The sequence below is a fragment of the Onychostoma macrolepis genome, chromosome 20 (genome assembly GCF_012432095.1).
Source record: "Onychostoma macrolepis isolate SWU-2019 chromosome 20, ASM1243209v1, whole genome shotgun sequence".
Taxonomy (NCBI): Eukaryota; Metazoa; Chordata; class Actinopteri; order Cypriniformes; family Cyprinidae; genus Onychostoma; species Onychostoma macrolepis.
The window spans coordinates 15,430,606-15,445,850 of NC_081174.1; the positions used below are offsets into that span (position 1 = coordinate 15,430,606).

General features: G+C 36.9%; 1 protein-coding gene across 2 annotated transcripts; it reads left to right on the forward strand.

The window, feature by feature from the left end:
• Nucleotides 1–4,954: 4,954 nt before the first annotated feature.
• LOC131526987 (tripartite motif-containing protein 16-like protein) lies at nt 4,955–15,029 on the forward strand. 2 transcript variants are annotated; one of them, XM_058755764.1, is made up of 7 exons: nt 10,505–10,706; nt 10,855–10,949; nt 11,173–11,268; nt 12,325–12,555; nt 12,644–12,791; nt 12,951–12,998; nt 13,211–15,029. In XM_058755764.1, the coding sequence occupies exons 2-7, from the start codon at nt 10,947–10,949 to the stop codon at nt 13,768–13,770; spliced, it is 1,086 nt and encodes a 361-aa protein (XP_058611747.1). In that variant the 5' UTR covers nt 10,505–10,706; nt 10,855–10,946; the 3' UTR covers nt 13,771–15,029. The 2 variants fall into 2 exon arrangements, with proteins under 2 accessions (XP_058611748.1, XP_058611747.1); XM_058755765.1 differs by lacking the exons at nt 10,505–10,706; nt 10,855–10,949 and adding an exon at nt 4,955–5,386.
• The last annotated feature ends 216 nt before the right edge of the window (nt 15,030–15,245 follow it).

Sequence of the window (15,245 nt, forward strand, 5' to 3'; positions counted from 1 at the left end):
AGGGTGTACTCACTTTTGTTGCCAGTTTTTTTGACAATAATGGCTGTATGTTGAGTCATTTTCAGAGGACAGTAAATCTGTACTGCTATACAAGTTGCACATTGACTACTCTAAAATATATTCAAGTTTAATTTTTATAGAATTGTCCCTTGAAAAGATATACTAAAATGATTGCCGAAATGTGAGGGGTGTACTCACTTTTGTGAGGGGCGCCGTTAGGGGGGATGCAGAGTATGCCAGGCATATGGGCCCCAAATGACGACTTTGGTTATTTTTATTTATTTATTTATTTTTTATTTGAGCGCATCTTCTAGCACTTTAAAGGACAGATACACCTTGCCAATTGGCCATTTTTTTTATATGGCTGTTCATAATATTTTTTATTAAATGTGACCAAATTTCATTGTGAATGAACGACATGCTTGGACTGACCCGCATGCGCAAAAGAACAACAAGACGGCATGAAGCGCGCTGTCATACGGAAGTAAACATGGAGGCCACTGAATTTTAATAGTTTACCCTAATTTTACGCGTTTACTCTTTCACTTATAAGCTAATGTGCCAGGAAAGCCAGTAAATTCGCGAGTAGGCTATAAGGAGGACTAAGATGAGGAGAAAGAGAGCAAAGTTATTAAATATTTACTGACTCCCTTCTGCAACTTTCTGTTTAGCCATTGACCATTCTACTGATATGTAAAATCTTAGAAGTGACTCCTGACAACGTGGAATACAAATGTCAAAATACCTGTCTTGGCCGCCTCAAAAACAATTTATTATCTGACAATTTAAAATCCTCAACAAGGCAGCCCAAACGATGTAACAGGCAACGTGATGTCTGGCCCTCCCATCCCCAAAAGTTCGTTAGAGTTTTCCCTATTTTCCTCGCTTTTATTCGCTTTAAATGCATGTGCGCATTTTACTTTCACTTTCGAATTAGCGGCAATTCGGCGTCAATTGAATGAATTGACAACAACAAAACAGTAGGCTATACGACAAACTCACTAGGCTATATTGAACATAGAATGTTTACACAGAATGTTTAACATAGAATGTTTAATATATTAACAAAGGAATACAAACACCATGCTATCAGGCCTAATATAAAATAAATAACTTACACAAAATATAAAGCACTGAAAATCAGCAAACATTATAAACAAATTTATTTTGTTGGAACCAAATATTTGGTGGAACCAAATAAATAAGAAACGAATGTTAAAAAAGCTTCCAAAATCATCTTAGATAAAAGTCAAAAGGCCTTCCAAAGTCTAAAATATTTTTAAAGCAGGAGCTTTCATATTTCGTTTCGAAACTAAATCTTTCGCCAACTTCCTTGTCTTTCTCACCTCACTGGTCATCTCGACTCACTCTCCTCACGTGATAAATGAAATCCGACTCCTGCACCTGATCTGAGATGCGACTGTTGTTCGGCACACTGCATTGTTCAAAGTAAAATAAATAAATAAATAAAAGTAAATAAAAATGTATGATGTTAGTTTTAATAAATTAAAAAAAAAAAAAAAAAAAAGGTAAAAACAAGGAAATTTCTCTGGCATTTCGTTCTTTTTACTGTATCGAAAACGTAGGCTGCCGAACCGTGACACCAACAGACTATTGAAACGAACTCACTGTTCTCGACTGAATAACTTGTGATTAATCTATAGCCTATTCCATTTATACAGTGAAGAATATGCAATGTTATTTTACATTTGATTATTTAATTTCTGTACTTGAACACCTACAAATCTAAAAACCCAAAACATTCTTTAATGTGTATCTTTGTTCTATTTATTTATTTGTGCTATTGCTTGTAATTTGTTCATTTATTCTTCTTAAGTTACTGACTGTTCACTTGTCTTTAATAGGCTAATGTTTGAACTTTATATTTGTTAGTAGTTTTTGCTGTTATTGAAATTGGAATCGTGAATTGTAAAATTTAACTGGTATAGGCCTATAATTTTGGTGTTATTTAAGCTTATTTATTATAATACAAGATAACGGGTCAAAAACAATTATAACTTTTTTTTTTACAACAAAGTTAGGCTACTTGAAATAAAATATTTCAATGTTACTTGAAATTAGGGATGCACCGAAATGAAAATTCTTGGCCGAAGCCGAACAAAATGAAACACTGGGCCTAAGGCCGAATACCGAACTCGGTTTTTCGCATTTTTTTCCCCATGTAGGCCTATTTTTCCTTTTTTTTTTTTTTTTTTCACCACCGCATAAATTAAATAGCCAAAATGTGCTTTTTACTGTTTTGTCCTGCTTTTCAAATAAAATAATTTAAAAAATCAATTACAAAACAACAATTTAAAAATATTTACTTAACACTGAACATTTTTTTAACATTCTATCAGACATTATACCAACAAAGCACAATTTAACTTAAAATTAATAAGTTACTAAAATAATATTTTTTGGCCATTTTTGAGACCCCCTTCTTGAATCAGGCATGTATTTTTTACTGTACAAATAAATGCAGCCTTGCTGAGCAGAAGATAATTCTTTTAAAACATATTACAGATCCCAATTTGAACACTATTGTGAATGTTATAATAAATGTATAGAGCTGTTGTAGGGTAATTATTATTATCATTATTATTGTCTTATTTTTTTTATTATTATTTTACAGAACAACAGTAAAATTACAATACTAACATTTATGAATGTTGATGGAATTGTTGCTTTTTCTTAGACTATTTTGGCAGAAACCCGCAGGAAGATCTTAGTGCTTCTCTTTGTTGACAACAGCATGCAGATATTTAAATGATTTTCATTACGAATATGGGAAGACGTTTGTCGCACTTATCACATTGTCACGTGTCTTTAAAAAAAAAAAAAAAAAGGTTACTGAGCAAAAGACAAGTAGCCTACAGTGTTTTAATACAGATGTTCCTTGCGCGTTGGACTTTGAACACTGCACTGTAAAAAAAATGCCGTAAAATTTACGGTAAAAAACCGGCAGCTGTGGTTGCCAGAATTATACCGTAAAATATACGGTAGCAACGTTTTAGGTTTTACGGTTTTAACTTAAATTAACAGTTAAATACCGTAATTTCAGATAAATACCGTAAACTGATATAATGTTAATATAACAACCTATTGAAATACTGAAATCTGTTTTGTACCTTTGAAATACACTGATAACCACCAAATGCAGGTGGTGATGAGAAAGTCACATGATGAACCAAAGCCCATCTCAAGCAGCTTTTAAATAATAACATATATAGAAGGTGCACAGTGTCATTCATACAAGCACTAAACACCAGAGACTCATTAAACTGAAATATGCAATAAACATTAAATTAACAACATTAGATGTAACATACAACCCTAATAAACATAACTGATAAGAAAAAACTAAGAAGAAACCTAGTTATTTCAAAGAAAAAACATCAAATTCAATTTTCACTTCCAAAAGCGGTATTTCACCGTAAAATCGTCTGAAATGTCTATTACAGTCTTTCACCGTATATATTAGGGGAACTTACCGTTAACCATTTAACAGGTTTTTACCGTAGCTTTTTCACAGTTTTTTACCGTTAAAATCACGGTCATTTTTTACAATGTGGCACCGCCAGCTCGCGCAGCGCTGTTTAAATACATGCAATCCGTGCGTGTATTAGAAAACATAACATTCTGCAGTTTATTTACTAATCAGTTGAGGCCATTTCGCAATTTCAATCATCATAGTAACCAGCATCAACCACCTCTTCCTCTTCTCATCGGAGACATGAGATGCAGCGCTAAGCATCTAGGGGAGACACCCCTCGCTGCAGACTGTAGCGCGGTGACGTCAGGTATCTACGTATGTATGTATATATATATAAAAAAAACAGATAGTTGAGATGAGACAGAAAGAAAGATGAGAAGAGAGACAGACACTCAAATACTTTTTACAGTATTCACTACATGTTAAGCAGTTAAAGAACGATCTGTCTAAACATATGAAGTGGGCCTCTTCTCTGAATTTCGTCTCATTTACTGTTTCGAATCATTGGCGAAATAAGACTTTTAAAGACCAGCAGCAGAATCCCTGTCACGTCGAATACTAACACATATCATAAAACATGTCATAAATGTTTGAAATCGCACACATTTGCAATGACACTCTCTGTGATTATGACCAAAGCATCCTTACAATTAAAAGCCAACACAAACGCACATTTTTAAGAAAGCAAAAGTAAATGTTCTGGAAGTGAATGAACCATTATTGAACCTGCGTATTTACGGTAAATACATAGGTAACGTAGGTACGTGACGTCACCGCGCTACTGCGCCTGCGTTTTATAGATATACCATACGTCACTTTGCGCATGCGCGGTAAACACATACGTGACGTAGGTACCTGACGTCAAGCTACAGTCTGCAGCGAGGAGTACTTGATCTAAGGCTGCATTTACACTGCAGGTCTTGATGACCAATTCCGATTTTGTGACTATATCCGATTTTTTGGACGACGTGCTTACATTTCTTTTAAAAGTGAACCGTATCCGATGTGTGCCTTTTACACTGCACTTGGTGAAACAAGCCAAAAATAGCATATGACATCACAAATCAATTTGAATAGTACATTAAGATTAATTTATTGACATGTAATTCATATAGAAACGTTTTTAATGCAATAGTTACATCTATACATCAAAATAATTATATATCCTAGTACAAATTCTTCAGGACAGTGATGTACGCAGCTCAGCTGAAAGCTTGCGAGTGGAATAATACTCAGGTGGTAGATATTAAGCTGTGTTATTTTAGTAATTAAAACTAAATGCGTTCATCAGTGATTGTATGTCAAAGGCAGGGACATGTTTGTGTGCATTTTATTTTGTGGTTTCAATGGAACGAACTGGACTGAAGCGCTCGTGCGTGATTTCAAAAGCAACACATTTCAGCGTCAGACCGCCTTTTTTTTAACACAAACGAACGAAATTTGTATTCAAATCTGATTTATTTCCACATATGAATGAGGCCTGAAACCGATCGGAGAATATCGGAATCCATGTGATTTTTTCCTGCTTACACGGTCGTGGTCAGGGCTGGACTGGTAATCTGGCATACCGGGCATTTTCCCGGTGGGCCGACGCACTGAAGGGGCCGACAGATTTTTTTTTTTTTTGCCAAGGACCATCACGAGCAGCCAGTGGCCCATTGGTTTGTCTCCTGTATTGACAGCGTAAACCACCCAATCACAATGCGCTATAGACGGAGTCATGAAGTGTTTTGCTCCGCCTATAAAGAACGCTTCACCCCCAACTTCTGCCTCGTCGGCTTTTCCCACGTTTTCACAGCAGCTTTATCAAGAACAGGCTTGCTCTGCGGTGAGTGATGCGGCGTAAAGAGCCGTGCAGGAGGAGGAGAGAAGAGGAGAGCAGTTGAATCGGTAACAGTGGCGGTTCTACATTGAATTACTCCCCGGGCGAGACCCCCTCTGAGCGCCCATCCCCCCCCCCCATTCGAGAAAAAACATTTTTTTTTAGGTTTTTTTGCTAAAAAATTTTGCACAAACAGTTTTACTATAACAATATAAGTGTAACTGTGCGTTCACACCAGACGCGACTTGCGCGAATAAATCGCGCTATTCGCGTAGTTGGACGCTTGAACATTTTGAGTTTACTCGCTTCATTCGCGTGAAATTCGCTTCATTCGCGTGAAATTGCTTCACAACAGACGCGAATTCGCGTCATGGGAGGGGCTTCTGCCAGGCGGCTCCAGTCTCGTTGAAAAATGGCAGACATGGATTTTATTGAGAGGGTAGCTGCGCTTTATGTGTTATGGAAGGCTGAAAACGCGAGACTCGTCGGGCGCCGTGTCTGGGTCCATCAGATCCTTTTTATTCCTGTTTCTGTAATGATACGAAGATGTATCATACAGCTCCGGAGCCCACAAACAGCTACGATCACTTTGTCCTCCATTGTTGTTTCGATTCCCGCCGCTATGTCATAATCACGTCACTACTAGAGCAAGCTCCTGATTGGTTAACGCGCAATTTTCGCCAAAGTTCAGATTTTTCAACTGTTTTTCAACGATTCGTCAAACGCCCAAAACGCTCAATTCGCGCCGCCTCATTCGCGCGAACCGCGCCGCAAGATGTCTATTCGCGTCTTTGCATTGACTTAACATGTAAATCACTCGCGCTTAACGCTTCATTCGCGTCTGGTGTGAACGCACCTTAAGACAAGCTTATATTTCTCAATTGCACAAATCCTTCAACATGAAAAACACAATTCTGTACAAAACAGTATAATTATCAGAACTTAAATAAATATACTCTATATACATAATAAACACTCTGTGTTTATTTGGCACTCGACAATCAACAGATTTCCCATCCCCCAACACTGTCACTCACGACCAGAAGTCAAGACTAAGCCACAAAGTGAAAATAGCAGTATTCTTTAGTGATATGTTATTTACACAGTGCAAATAGCTTTAGATTCTATTTATTCTATGTTAAAATAAAATAAAAACATGGCGAAAAACATTATTAGAGAAAAACATTACTTATTGCAAAAATAGTGGTAATTATCTGCACTTCTGCATTGTAATACATTATAAAATAGTATGCAATAACTTATTGAGTGTAATTTTTTAATTTTATTTCTAATTATTAAATGGATGCCACCTTATTGGGACAAAAGCCCTCTCTACACCTACCCTAACCCTACTCGATACTTTATGTTCAACTCTTTGATTATTTCCTTCATTTTTATTAAAAAATAAATGCTTTTCTGATGTGATGTGATTTGAAATTTAAAAAGGGAGAAAAAAAGTTCGCCAAAAGGTAGATTCCAACCAGTGGCGGTTCTACATTGAATTACTCCCCGGGCGAGACCCCTCTGAGCGCCCATCCCCCATCCCCCATCCGAGAAAAAAAATTGTAGGTTTTTTGACAAAAAATTTTTGCACAAACAGTTTTACTATAACAATATAAGTGTAAGACAAGCTTATATTTCTCAATTGCACAAATCCTTCAACATGAAAAACACAATTCTGCACAAAACAGTATAAGTTATCAGAACTTAAATAAATATACTCTATATACATAATAAACACTCTGTGTTTATTTGGCACTCGACAATCAACAGATTTCCCATCCCCCAACACTGTCACTCACGACCAGAAGTCAAGACTAAGCCACAAAGTGAAAATAGCAGTATTCTTTAGTGATATGTTATTTACACAGTGCAAATAGCTTTAGATTCTATTTATTCTATGTTAAAATAAAATAAAAACATGGCGAAAAACATTATTAGAGAAAACATTACTTATTGCAAAAATAGTGGTAATTATCTGCACTTCTGCATTGTAATACAGTATAAAATAGTATGCAATAACTTATTGAGTGTAATTTTTTTTTTTTATTTCTAATTATTAAATGGATGCCACCTTATTGGGACAAAAGCCCTCTCTACACCTACCCTAACCCTACCCGATACTTTGTTCAACTTTTTGATTATTTCCTTCATTTTTATTAAAAAATAAATGCTTTTCTGATGTGATTTGAAATTTAAAAGCGAGAAAAAGTTAGCCAAAAGGCAGATTCGAACCCCGGTCGATCGTGTCAAAAGAAGTGTATTGCAAACTTTACCATCTGCACCACTGAATCTGACAACTAGTAACCGTCTTTTGCATATTTGACTATCCCAATCATACATTTGTGGGTGGAGTTAATGTAAATAGCCTCTGCCAGCAACATAGCTATTTGCACTTAAATAGACACTGATTTTTTTTTTTTTTATATTCCCAACAATTAAACAGTTGCCCACATAAAAAAAAACAGGGGTGCTACAGCACCCTCAGCACCCCACTTCCCGCGCCCCTGGGTGTGACTGACTTTAGCCCACTTGTCCCACTAATTTGGGAGAGGTGAACTGTCCGCCGCGGCCGCTCCCCCCTCCCCGTTCCACTTCTCACACAGCTTCTGTGCTCGGTACCTTCTCAACAAGCAGGGGCGCCAATTTGCCAATTCCCCGCACAGTTATATGATAGATAATATGATAGATAATAGAAAACCGCTTAGCGGCGCAGATGATTTTTTTTTTCCAAGTGCTTGTGCCGCCACCCACGTGTCATGAAAAAATGCCGCCCCGGTTCGCCCATGCCTAAAACCGCCACTGATCGGTAAAGTGCTTGATAGGGACTCGCACCGTAGTCAGGCAATGGGCATCTATCCTGTGTGCGCGCGCCGTTAGTGCAGAATACGCAAACACTTCTTAATAAAACGTAAATTCGTCCACCGTGATTTTTTGGCCAAGTCATGTCAAGTGTGTTCATACAGGTTTCCATGGGCCAATGCGAATAAAAATAGATTTAAATTCGAAAAGACACGATATTGTCAGACCTGACGTTTTTTTTATTATCCAAAACACCAGATGCGATGATACATATCTACACTACCAGTCAAAAGTTATTGAATAGTAAGATTTAGAATGTGTTTTTTTAAATACCGGTAATACTTTTCTGCTCACCAAACCTGTATTTATTTCATCCAAAATACAGCAAAAGCAGTAATATTGTGAAATATTTTTACTATTTAAAATAACTGCTTTCTATTTGAATATATTTTAAAACGTAATTTATTCCTGTGATCAAAGATGAATTTTCAGCATCATTACTCCAGTCTTCAGTGTCACGTGATCCTTCAGAAATAATTATAATATGCTGATTTGCTGCTCAATAAATATTTATTATTATTAATGAATTCTTTGATGAATAGAAATATCCAAAGATCAGCATTTATCTGAAATAAAAAAGCTTTTGTAACATTATACAATACACCATTCAAAAGATTGAATTTTGTTTTGTTTTTTGGGAAAGAAATTATGGAAATTAATACTTTTATTTAGCAAGGATGCTTTAAATTGATCAAATATGATGATAAAGACATTTATAATGTTACAGAAGATTTCTATTTCAGATAAATTCTGTTCTTCTGAACTTTCTATTCATCAAAGAAACCTGAAAAAAATATATATACTCGGCTGTTTTCAACATAATAATAATAATAATAATAAATGTATTTTGAGCAGCAAATCAGAATATTTGAATGATTTCTGAACGATCATGTGACTGGAGTAATGATGCTGAAAATTCAGCTTTGATCACAGGAATAAATTACATTTTAAAATATATTCAAATAGAAAACAGTTATTTTAAATAGTAAAAATTTTTCACAATATTACTGTTTTTGCTGTATTTTGGATCAAAGAAATGCAGACTTGGTTAGTAGAAGAGACTTCTTTCAAAAAATAATGAAAAATCTTACTGTTCAAAAACTTTTGAATGGTAGCGTATATCATATATCATATATATATATATATATATATATATATATATATATATATATATATATGATATATGGAGTTGGGCCACCAGGACCAAAAAATGCCAGGGCCGATTTTTTGTCCCAGTCCAGCCCTGGTCGTGGGCCATATCCGATCTGTGCCACATGGGAGGAAAAAATCGGAATTGGGTCACTTGAACCATGCAGTGTAAATGCGGCCTTAAATACTTTCACACTGCAGACGTGTTTGCTGCATTAGTGTGCGCCTCTATTATCGCGTCAAGTTATTGTTCGGTACAATTTATTCGGTCTTTTCGCTTATTCGGCCGATAATTTAAATTTCTTATAATTATTCTGTTTCTTTCAGTTTCTTGTTAAGCCTTAAAAGCAAAAAAATAAAAAATCATCTGGAAGAAGGGGGCCCACATTTCTTTCTTGCATACCCCCCTTAAAACTCTTCATGGCGCCCCTGTATATATATATATATATATATATATATATATATACACATAGATAGATAGATAGATAGATAGATAGAAAGAAAGAAAGAAAGAAAGAAAGAAAGAAAGAAAGAAAGAAAGAAGGAAGGAAGGAAAGACAACTGCGCTACAGACCGATCTCGAGTCCCACCGTAGAGCTCCAGAAGGATGCTCTGTTCCAAAATCAAATCACTGTCGGTGCTTCTGAAATTAGTGAGGTGCTTGCTTTCATGCACCTCTATTCTGACATATCATATTTTGTCCAGTCCATAGTTATGATTATCACAATGTCATTGCGATTTCGAGAGAATATGCAGAAAAACTTCCGAAAGTTTGTTGCAAGTACTTGTATGTTGTATGTTGTTTGGTCCTCTTAGCAGCATGAAAAACAAAACTTTTATTCAAATTCTGAATGGCTATATACAGCAAAGAAATCGTGCAAAGTGCGCTTCCTTAAAAAGCTGTCACTCATTTCAGTTATATAATCAATGAATCTGTCAACACAGCACAATTAATCTCTTACATCACCTACACTTTCATTATAATCAGAGGATTCGCGTCGCGAGCTTCCAGAACTCTGGACTGAACAAGAACACTCGCGTTCTGAGCGGTGAGTGGATTCTGACTCACTAAAGCTCCTCTGATTGGCCATTGCGTTATAGAAATCAACAGATATGTCTCTGATTTGCTACAATGTACAACGCTGCAAAAAAAGAGCGCAAACACAAATACTTACACATTTGATTCTGACCTGAGGTGGCTGCCGGTTACTTTCGTTTTGTTGTTTATGTTATTTAGTTGCTTCTTTCCTAAGTCTTGAACTTGGTTGCATACGTTCTCCTTAAATCACCCTGGCGACCCATCGCAACGTTTGAAAACCACTGAGATACACTCCAGTTCAGGGTGAACAAAACATCAAGATCAAGATCTAGGCCTATGTGAGATTTCATCTTATCTATTAACATACAGTAGGCTACTCATTAAATCTAGTATAACGTGTTTAACTTTTGTGAAACTCATTTGAAACCTCCTGTACCACTTCATTACTAACCCCAAACTTCCTGCGTCCTTGTTTCGCTTGTGCAGATATGAGGCTCGCACCTCAGAAACTCCGTCTGGACTGGGGAATGGTTACTTATGAAGTTTTTGAAAATCTCCCAATGTAAAATGATCGCAAAATGGTAATCTTTATATATGAATAATCACACATATTAACATCTACAGTATCGCGAGGCACAGCAATGAATTGGTTAACGTAGCTAGGAAACCTCAAGCCTGCTATCCAACCACATGACTAAAGTTTCGCTTTTCATTTGACCATCACACACAGAACGCAGTACTAGTTTCTATAATGTTCACTCTGTCCCTGGAATCATAAACGAGTATTTTTTTTTTAATCCACAGAACCAGGTTGAGAAGATGCAGAGAACAACCACGCAGAAAATCCAGGAGAGACAGAAGACAATAGAGGAGCTGAAACAGGTTGTGAACACACTGAAGGTGAGAGATGATCATTTTCTTTTGCACTTATTTAAGTGTACTAGTTCTAAAGTTTTTGGCCAGTAAGATTTTTTAAAGAAATTTATATTTTTATTCAGCAATTTTTATTCATTTAAACTAGTGGCAATAAAGACATTGTTAATATATATATATATATATATATATATATATATATATATATATATATATATATATATATATATATTGCATCCCCTTTCTATGCATTCTTTTCACTTTCTATTCAAATAAAAAAATCCTGAAAACTGCATCATGGTTTTCACAAACATACTAAGCACAACTGTTTTCAACATGTTAATGATAATAATATAAGAACTGTTTCTTGATCACCAAGAATGATTTCTGAAGGATCATGTAACACTGATGAACACTGATGTAAAAGCTGCTGAAAATTCAGCTTTGCCAACTGTTACGGCCCATAACCATTTTAAGGCTCGTTAATTCAAACAATTAAGGACGCAGGCCGAACATATTAAAAGAATCACAACACCTGATGTGAATTTCAGGACGCCTCTATTTAATTCATTTACAGAGTTCAACTCAAACATTCAGAAAATAATGCACAACAATTCACAAAGAATATTTATGAATTAGAATATAAGTGTCACACAGATACACGTAACACCAACATAGTATTGGATTACATTTTTAAACATATTGAAATAGGAAATAGTCATTTTAAATTATATATTTTTTCACAGTATTACTGTTTTTACTGTATTTTTAATCAAATAAACGCAGCCTTGGTAAACAGAGCTACTGACTCCAAAGTAGTGTATAGTCATAGTGTTTGTTGGAGAATTAAAAGCATCAGAAATGAAAATTCACCTCATGTCATTCTAAACCTGTATGACTTTCTTCTGTGCAACATAAAGAAAGATATTTTGTATAATAATGCGGTGGTTGCTCTTTTCATATGCAATAACCATGAATGATGACACAAGATCCTCATAAAAATATCATAAAAGCAGTTCCAAAATCGAAGTTTGGATGATCCAATTTAAACTGGACTACCGGTTTGTCTGTGTGTCCTCCCAGCACTCTGCTCAGACAGCAGTGGAGCACAATGAGAAGATCTTCACTGAGCTCATCCTCTCTATTAAGAAAAGACAGCATGAGGTGACACAGCTGATCAGAGATCAGGAGAGGACTGAAGTGAGTCGAGCTGAAGGACTCCTGGAGCAGCTGGAACAGGAGATCTCTGATCTCCAGAGGAGAGACACAGAGCTGGATCAACATTCACACACAGAGCAACATTTTCCTTTCAAGGTAAAGCCACAGGTTGCCTGAGACATTTTCTCTGGTTCAGTGCAAAACATTTTAAAAATATTTTTCTTAATTTTCTTAAACTTTTCAGAATCTCTCTGTTTCTTCTGAATCTGAGGAGTCATACAGTATGACTGTTGATCATATTCTGTTTGATGGACTGAGGAAATCTCTCTCTGATCTAAAACAACATTTTGAAGATCTTTATCAGGAGGAGATCAGTAATATCTTCTCTGTTGGTAAGAGACTCCATCCAGTTTTCTTTGTTACTCTTTATCTTAAGTAACCAGTAAATAAACAAATATTTTATTTTATTTTATTTTGCACTACATATATAGCATGCAATCTACAGTATTAAACTTTTCTTGTAATGGCACTTGATCTCTCTTCTTTTATAGTGGCAAGAATTCAGATTTTACCATTAACCAGGAATCACTTTAAACATTGTAAGTAAAAAAACAAAAACCTGCACCTTTATGTGACTATAGCTACTGTATATGTGAAACTTGTCACATTGTCATGCAGTATATAGTATACAATATGTGCAGTATTTTTAACATTTTGAATTTACAAAATTTACAAAAACAACTGATTTGTTTTTAACTGTTGGCCATAAATGACAATAACAATCACATAATTTATAAATTGTTTTCCTTAGATTTTTGCAGCTTTACTCTTGATCCCAACACAGTGATTGAACACCTCGTCCTCTCTGAGAACAACAGACAGATGACACACACTGGGCATTTAGGGATTTATAAGTTCCCCTGCAAGGTGTTTTGTAAGGAGAGTGTGTTTGGACGCTGCTATTGGGAGGTGGAGTGGAACGGGAGATGTGTGCACATATCAGTCTCATATAAAGAAATTAGTGGCACAGGAAAGGGATTAGTCGGTATGTTTGGAAACAACAACACATCTTGGAGTCTGCAGTGTTTTCCCAAGCCTGTTTTCTGGCATAAGAGCATTAAAACTGAGATCTCAAGGCCTCTATCCTCTAGGGTGGGTGTGTTTGTGGACTACAAAGCAGGAACTCTGTCTTTCTACAGCGTCTCTGATACAGTAACCCTCTTACACAGTGTCCAAACCACATTCACTCAACCCCTTTATCCTGGGTTTTGGTTCAGTGCATCAGGTTCTGGAGATCTGCTCAATCTAGACGACTCTGGGTCAAACACTAATGTGTTCTCCTCAGTGAAACTGTGTGATCCCCTTATCTAAAAGAAGCATTAGAGTATATAAACATTAATATACACAATGTTATCACATATTTAAAAAAAAAAAACTGTACAAGTAGTATGACAGGAATTATTATATTTGAAAATGAAAATATGTTTGTGTTTGTAAAATATGTTTGTGTTTGTTTTTTCCCCCTCTAAACTGAAAAAGTTTTTTTTCCCCTTTCTGTTGACCTATGGAAGAATTCAGGAGAATCTCAGCTGAGCAATAAAACAAGACAGCCCTAATAAAGTGAAATGTTTGCTACTTATAATTAAGCTACTGTTGGACAGACATTATTAGCATGCTTTGAGAGGTTAGTTATGCACCATATCAAATCAAATCTCCCCAACACACTTGACCCGCTACAGTTTGCATACCGTCCAAACCGCACCACGGACGATACCATTTCCTCCACCCTCCACCTGGCTCTTACCCACTTAGAAAACAAAGACTCTTATGTTAGAATGCTGTTCATCGACTTCAGCTCAGCATTCAACACAATAATCCCACAACAGCTCATCAACAAACTAAACCTGCTGGGCCTAAATGCCTCCCTCTGTAATTGGATCCTGGACTTTCTAACCGGAAGACCTACAAGGCTGTGTGCTCAGCCCGCTGCTCTTCACGCTGCTGACCCACGACTGCACTGCCAAGTTCAGCTCCGACCACATCATCAAGTTTACTGATGACACAACTGTGGTAGGTCTCATCAGCAAAAATGATGAAACACCCTACAGAGAGGAAGTGGCACAACTGGTTGAATGGTGTAGTGCAAACAACCTGTCCCTCAATGTGAGTAAGACAAAGGAGGTTGTGATGGACTTCAGGAGGAACTCTGTTGACCACCCCCCACTGACCATCGACAGCTCGACTGTGGAGAGAGTCAGCAGCACTAAATTCCTGGGGGTGCACATAACAGAAGACCTCACCTGGACCACCAACACTACATCACTCTCCAAGAAGGCGCAACGGCGGCTCCACTTCCTGCGCCGACTTAAAAGAGCAAGTCTCCCTCCACCCATCCTCACCACATTCTATAGGGGAACAATTGAGAGTGTGCTGACCAGCTGCATCACTGTCTGGTACAGAAACTGCAGTGCTGCTGACCGCAAGAACCTACAGCTGTCAGTGAACACAGCTGCAAAGATCATCGGTGCCCCTCTCCCCTCCATCCTGGACATTTTCCTTGCACAATGCTCCAGTAAAGCTACCAGTATCGTGAAAGACCCCACCCATCCCTCCCACAGTCTCTTCCAGCTCTTGCCATCAGGAAGACGGTACCGGAGCTTCAGAGCCTGCTCTGCCAGACTGCTCAACAGGTTTTTCCCCCAGGCTGTGAGAGCCCTCAATTCTCACCCCCTTCTGAAACCTCATCCATAACTCTAGCTCCTGAAACCAGGACCCCCCCACAACACCACACCACTAGAAAACTGTTGGAAACCTCAAAAACATTATGCAATTCTGAGTGTGCTACA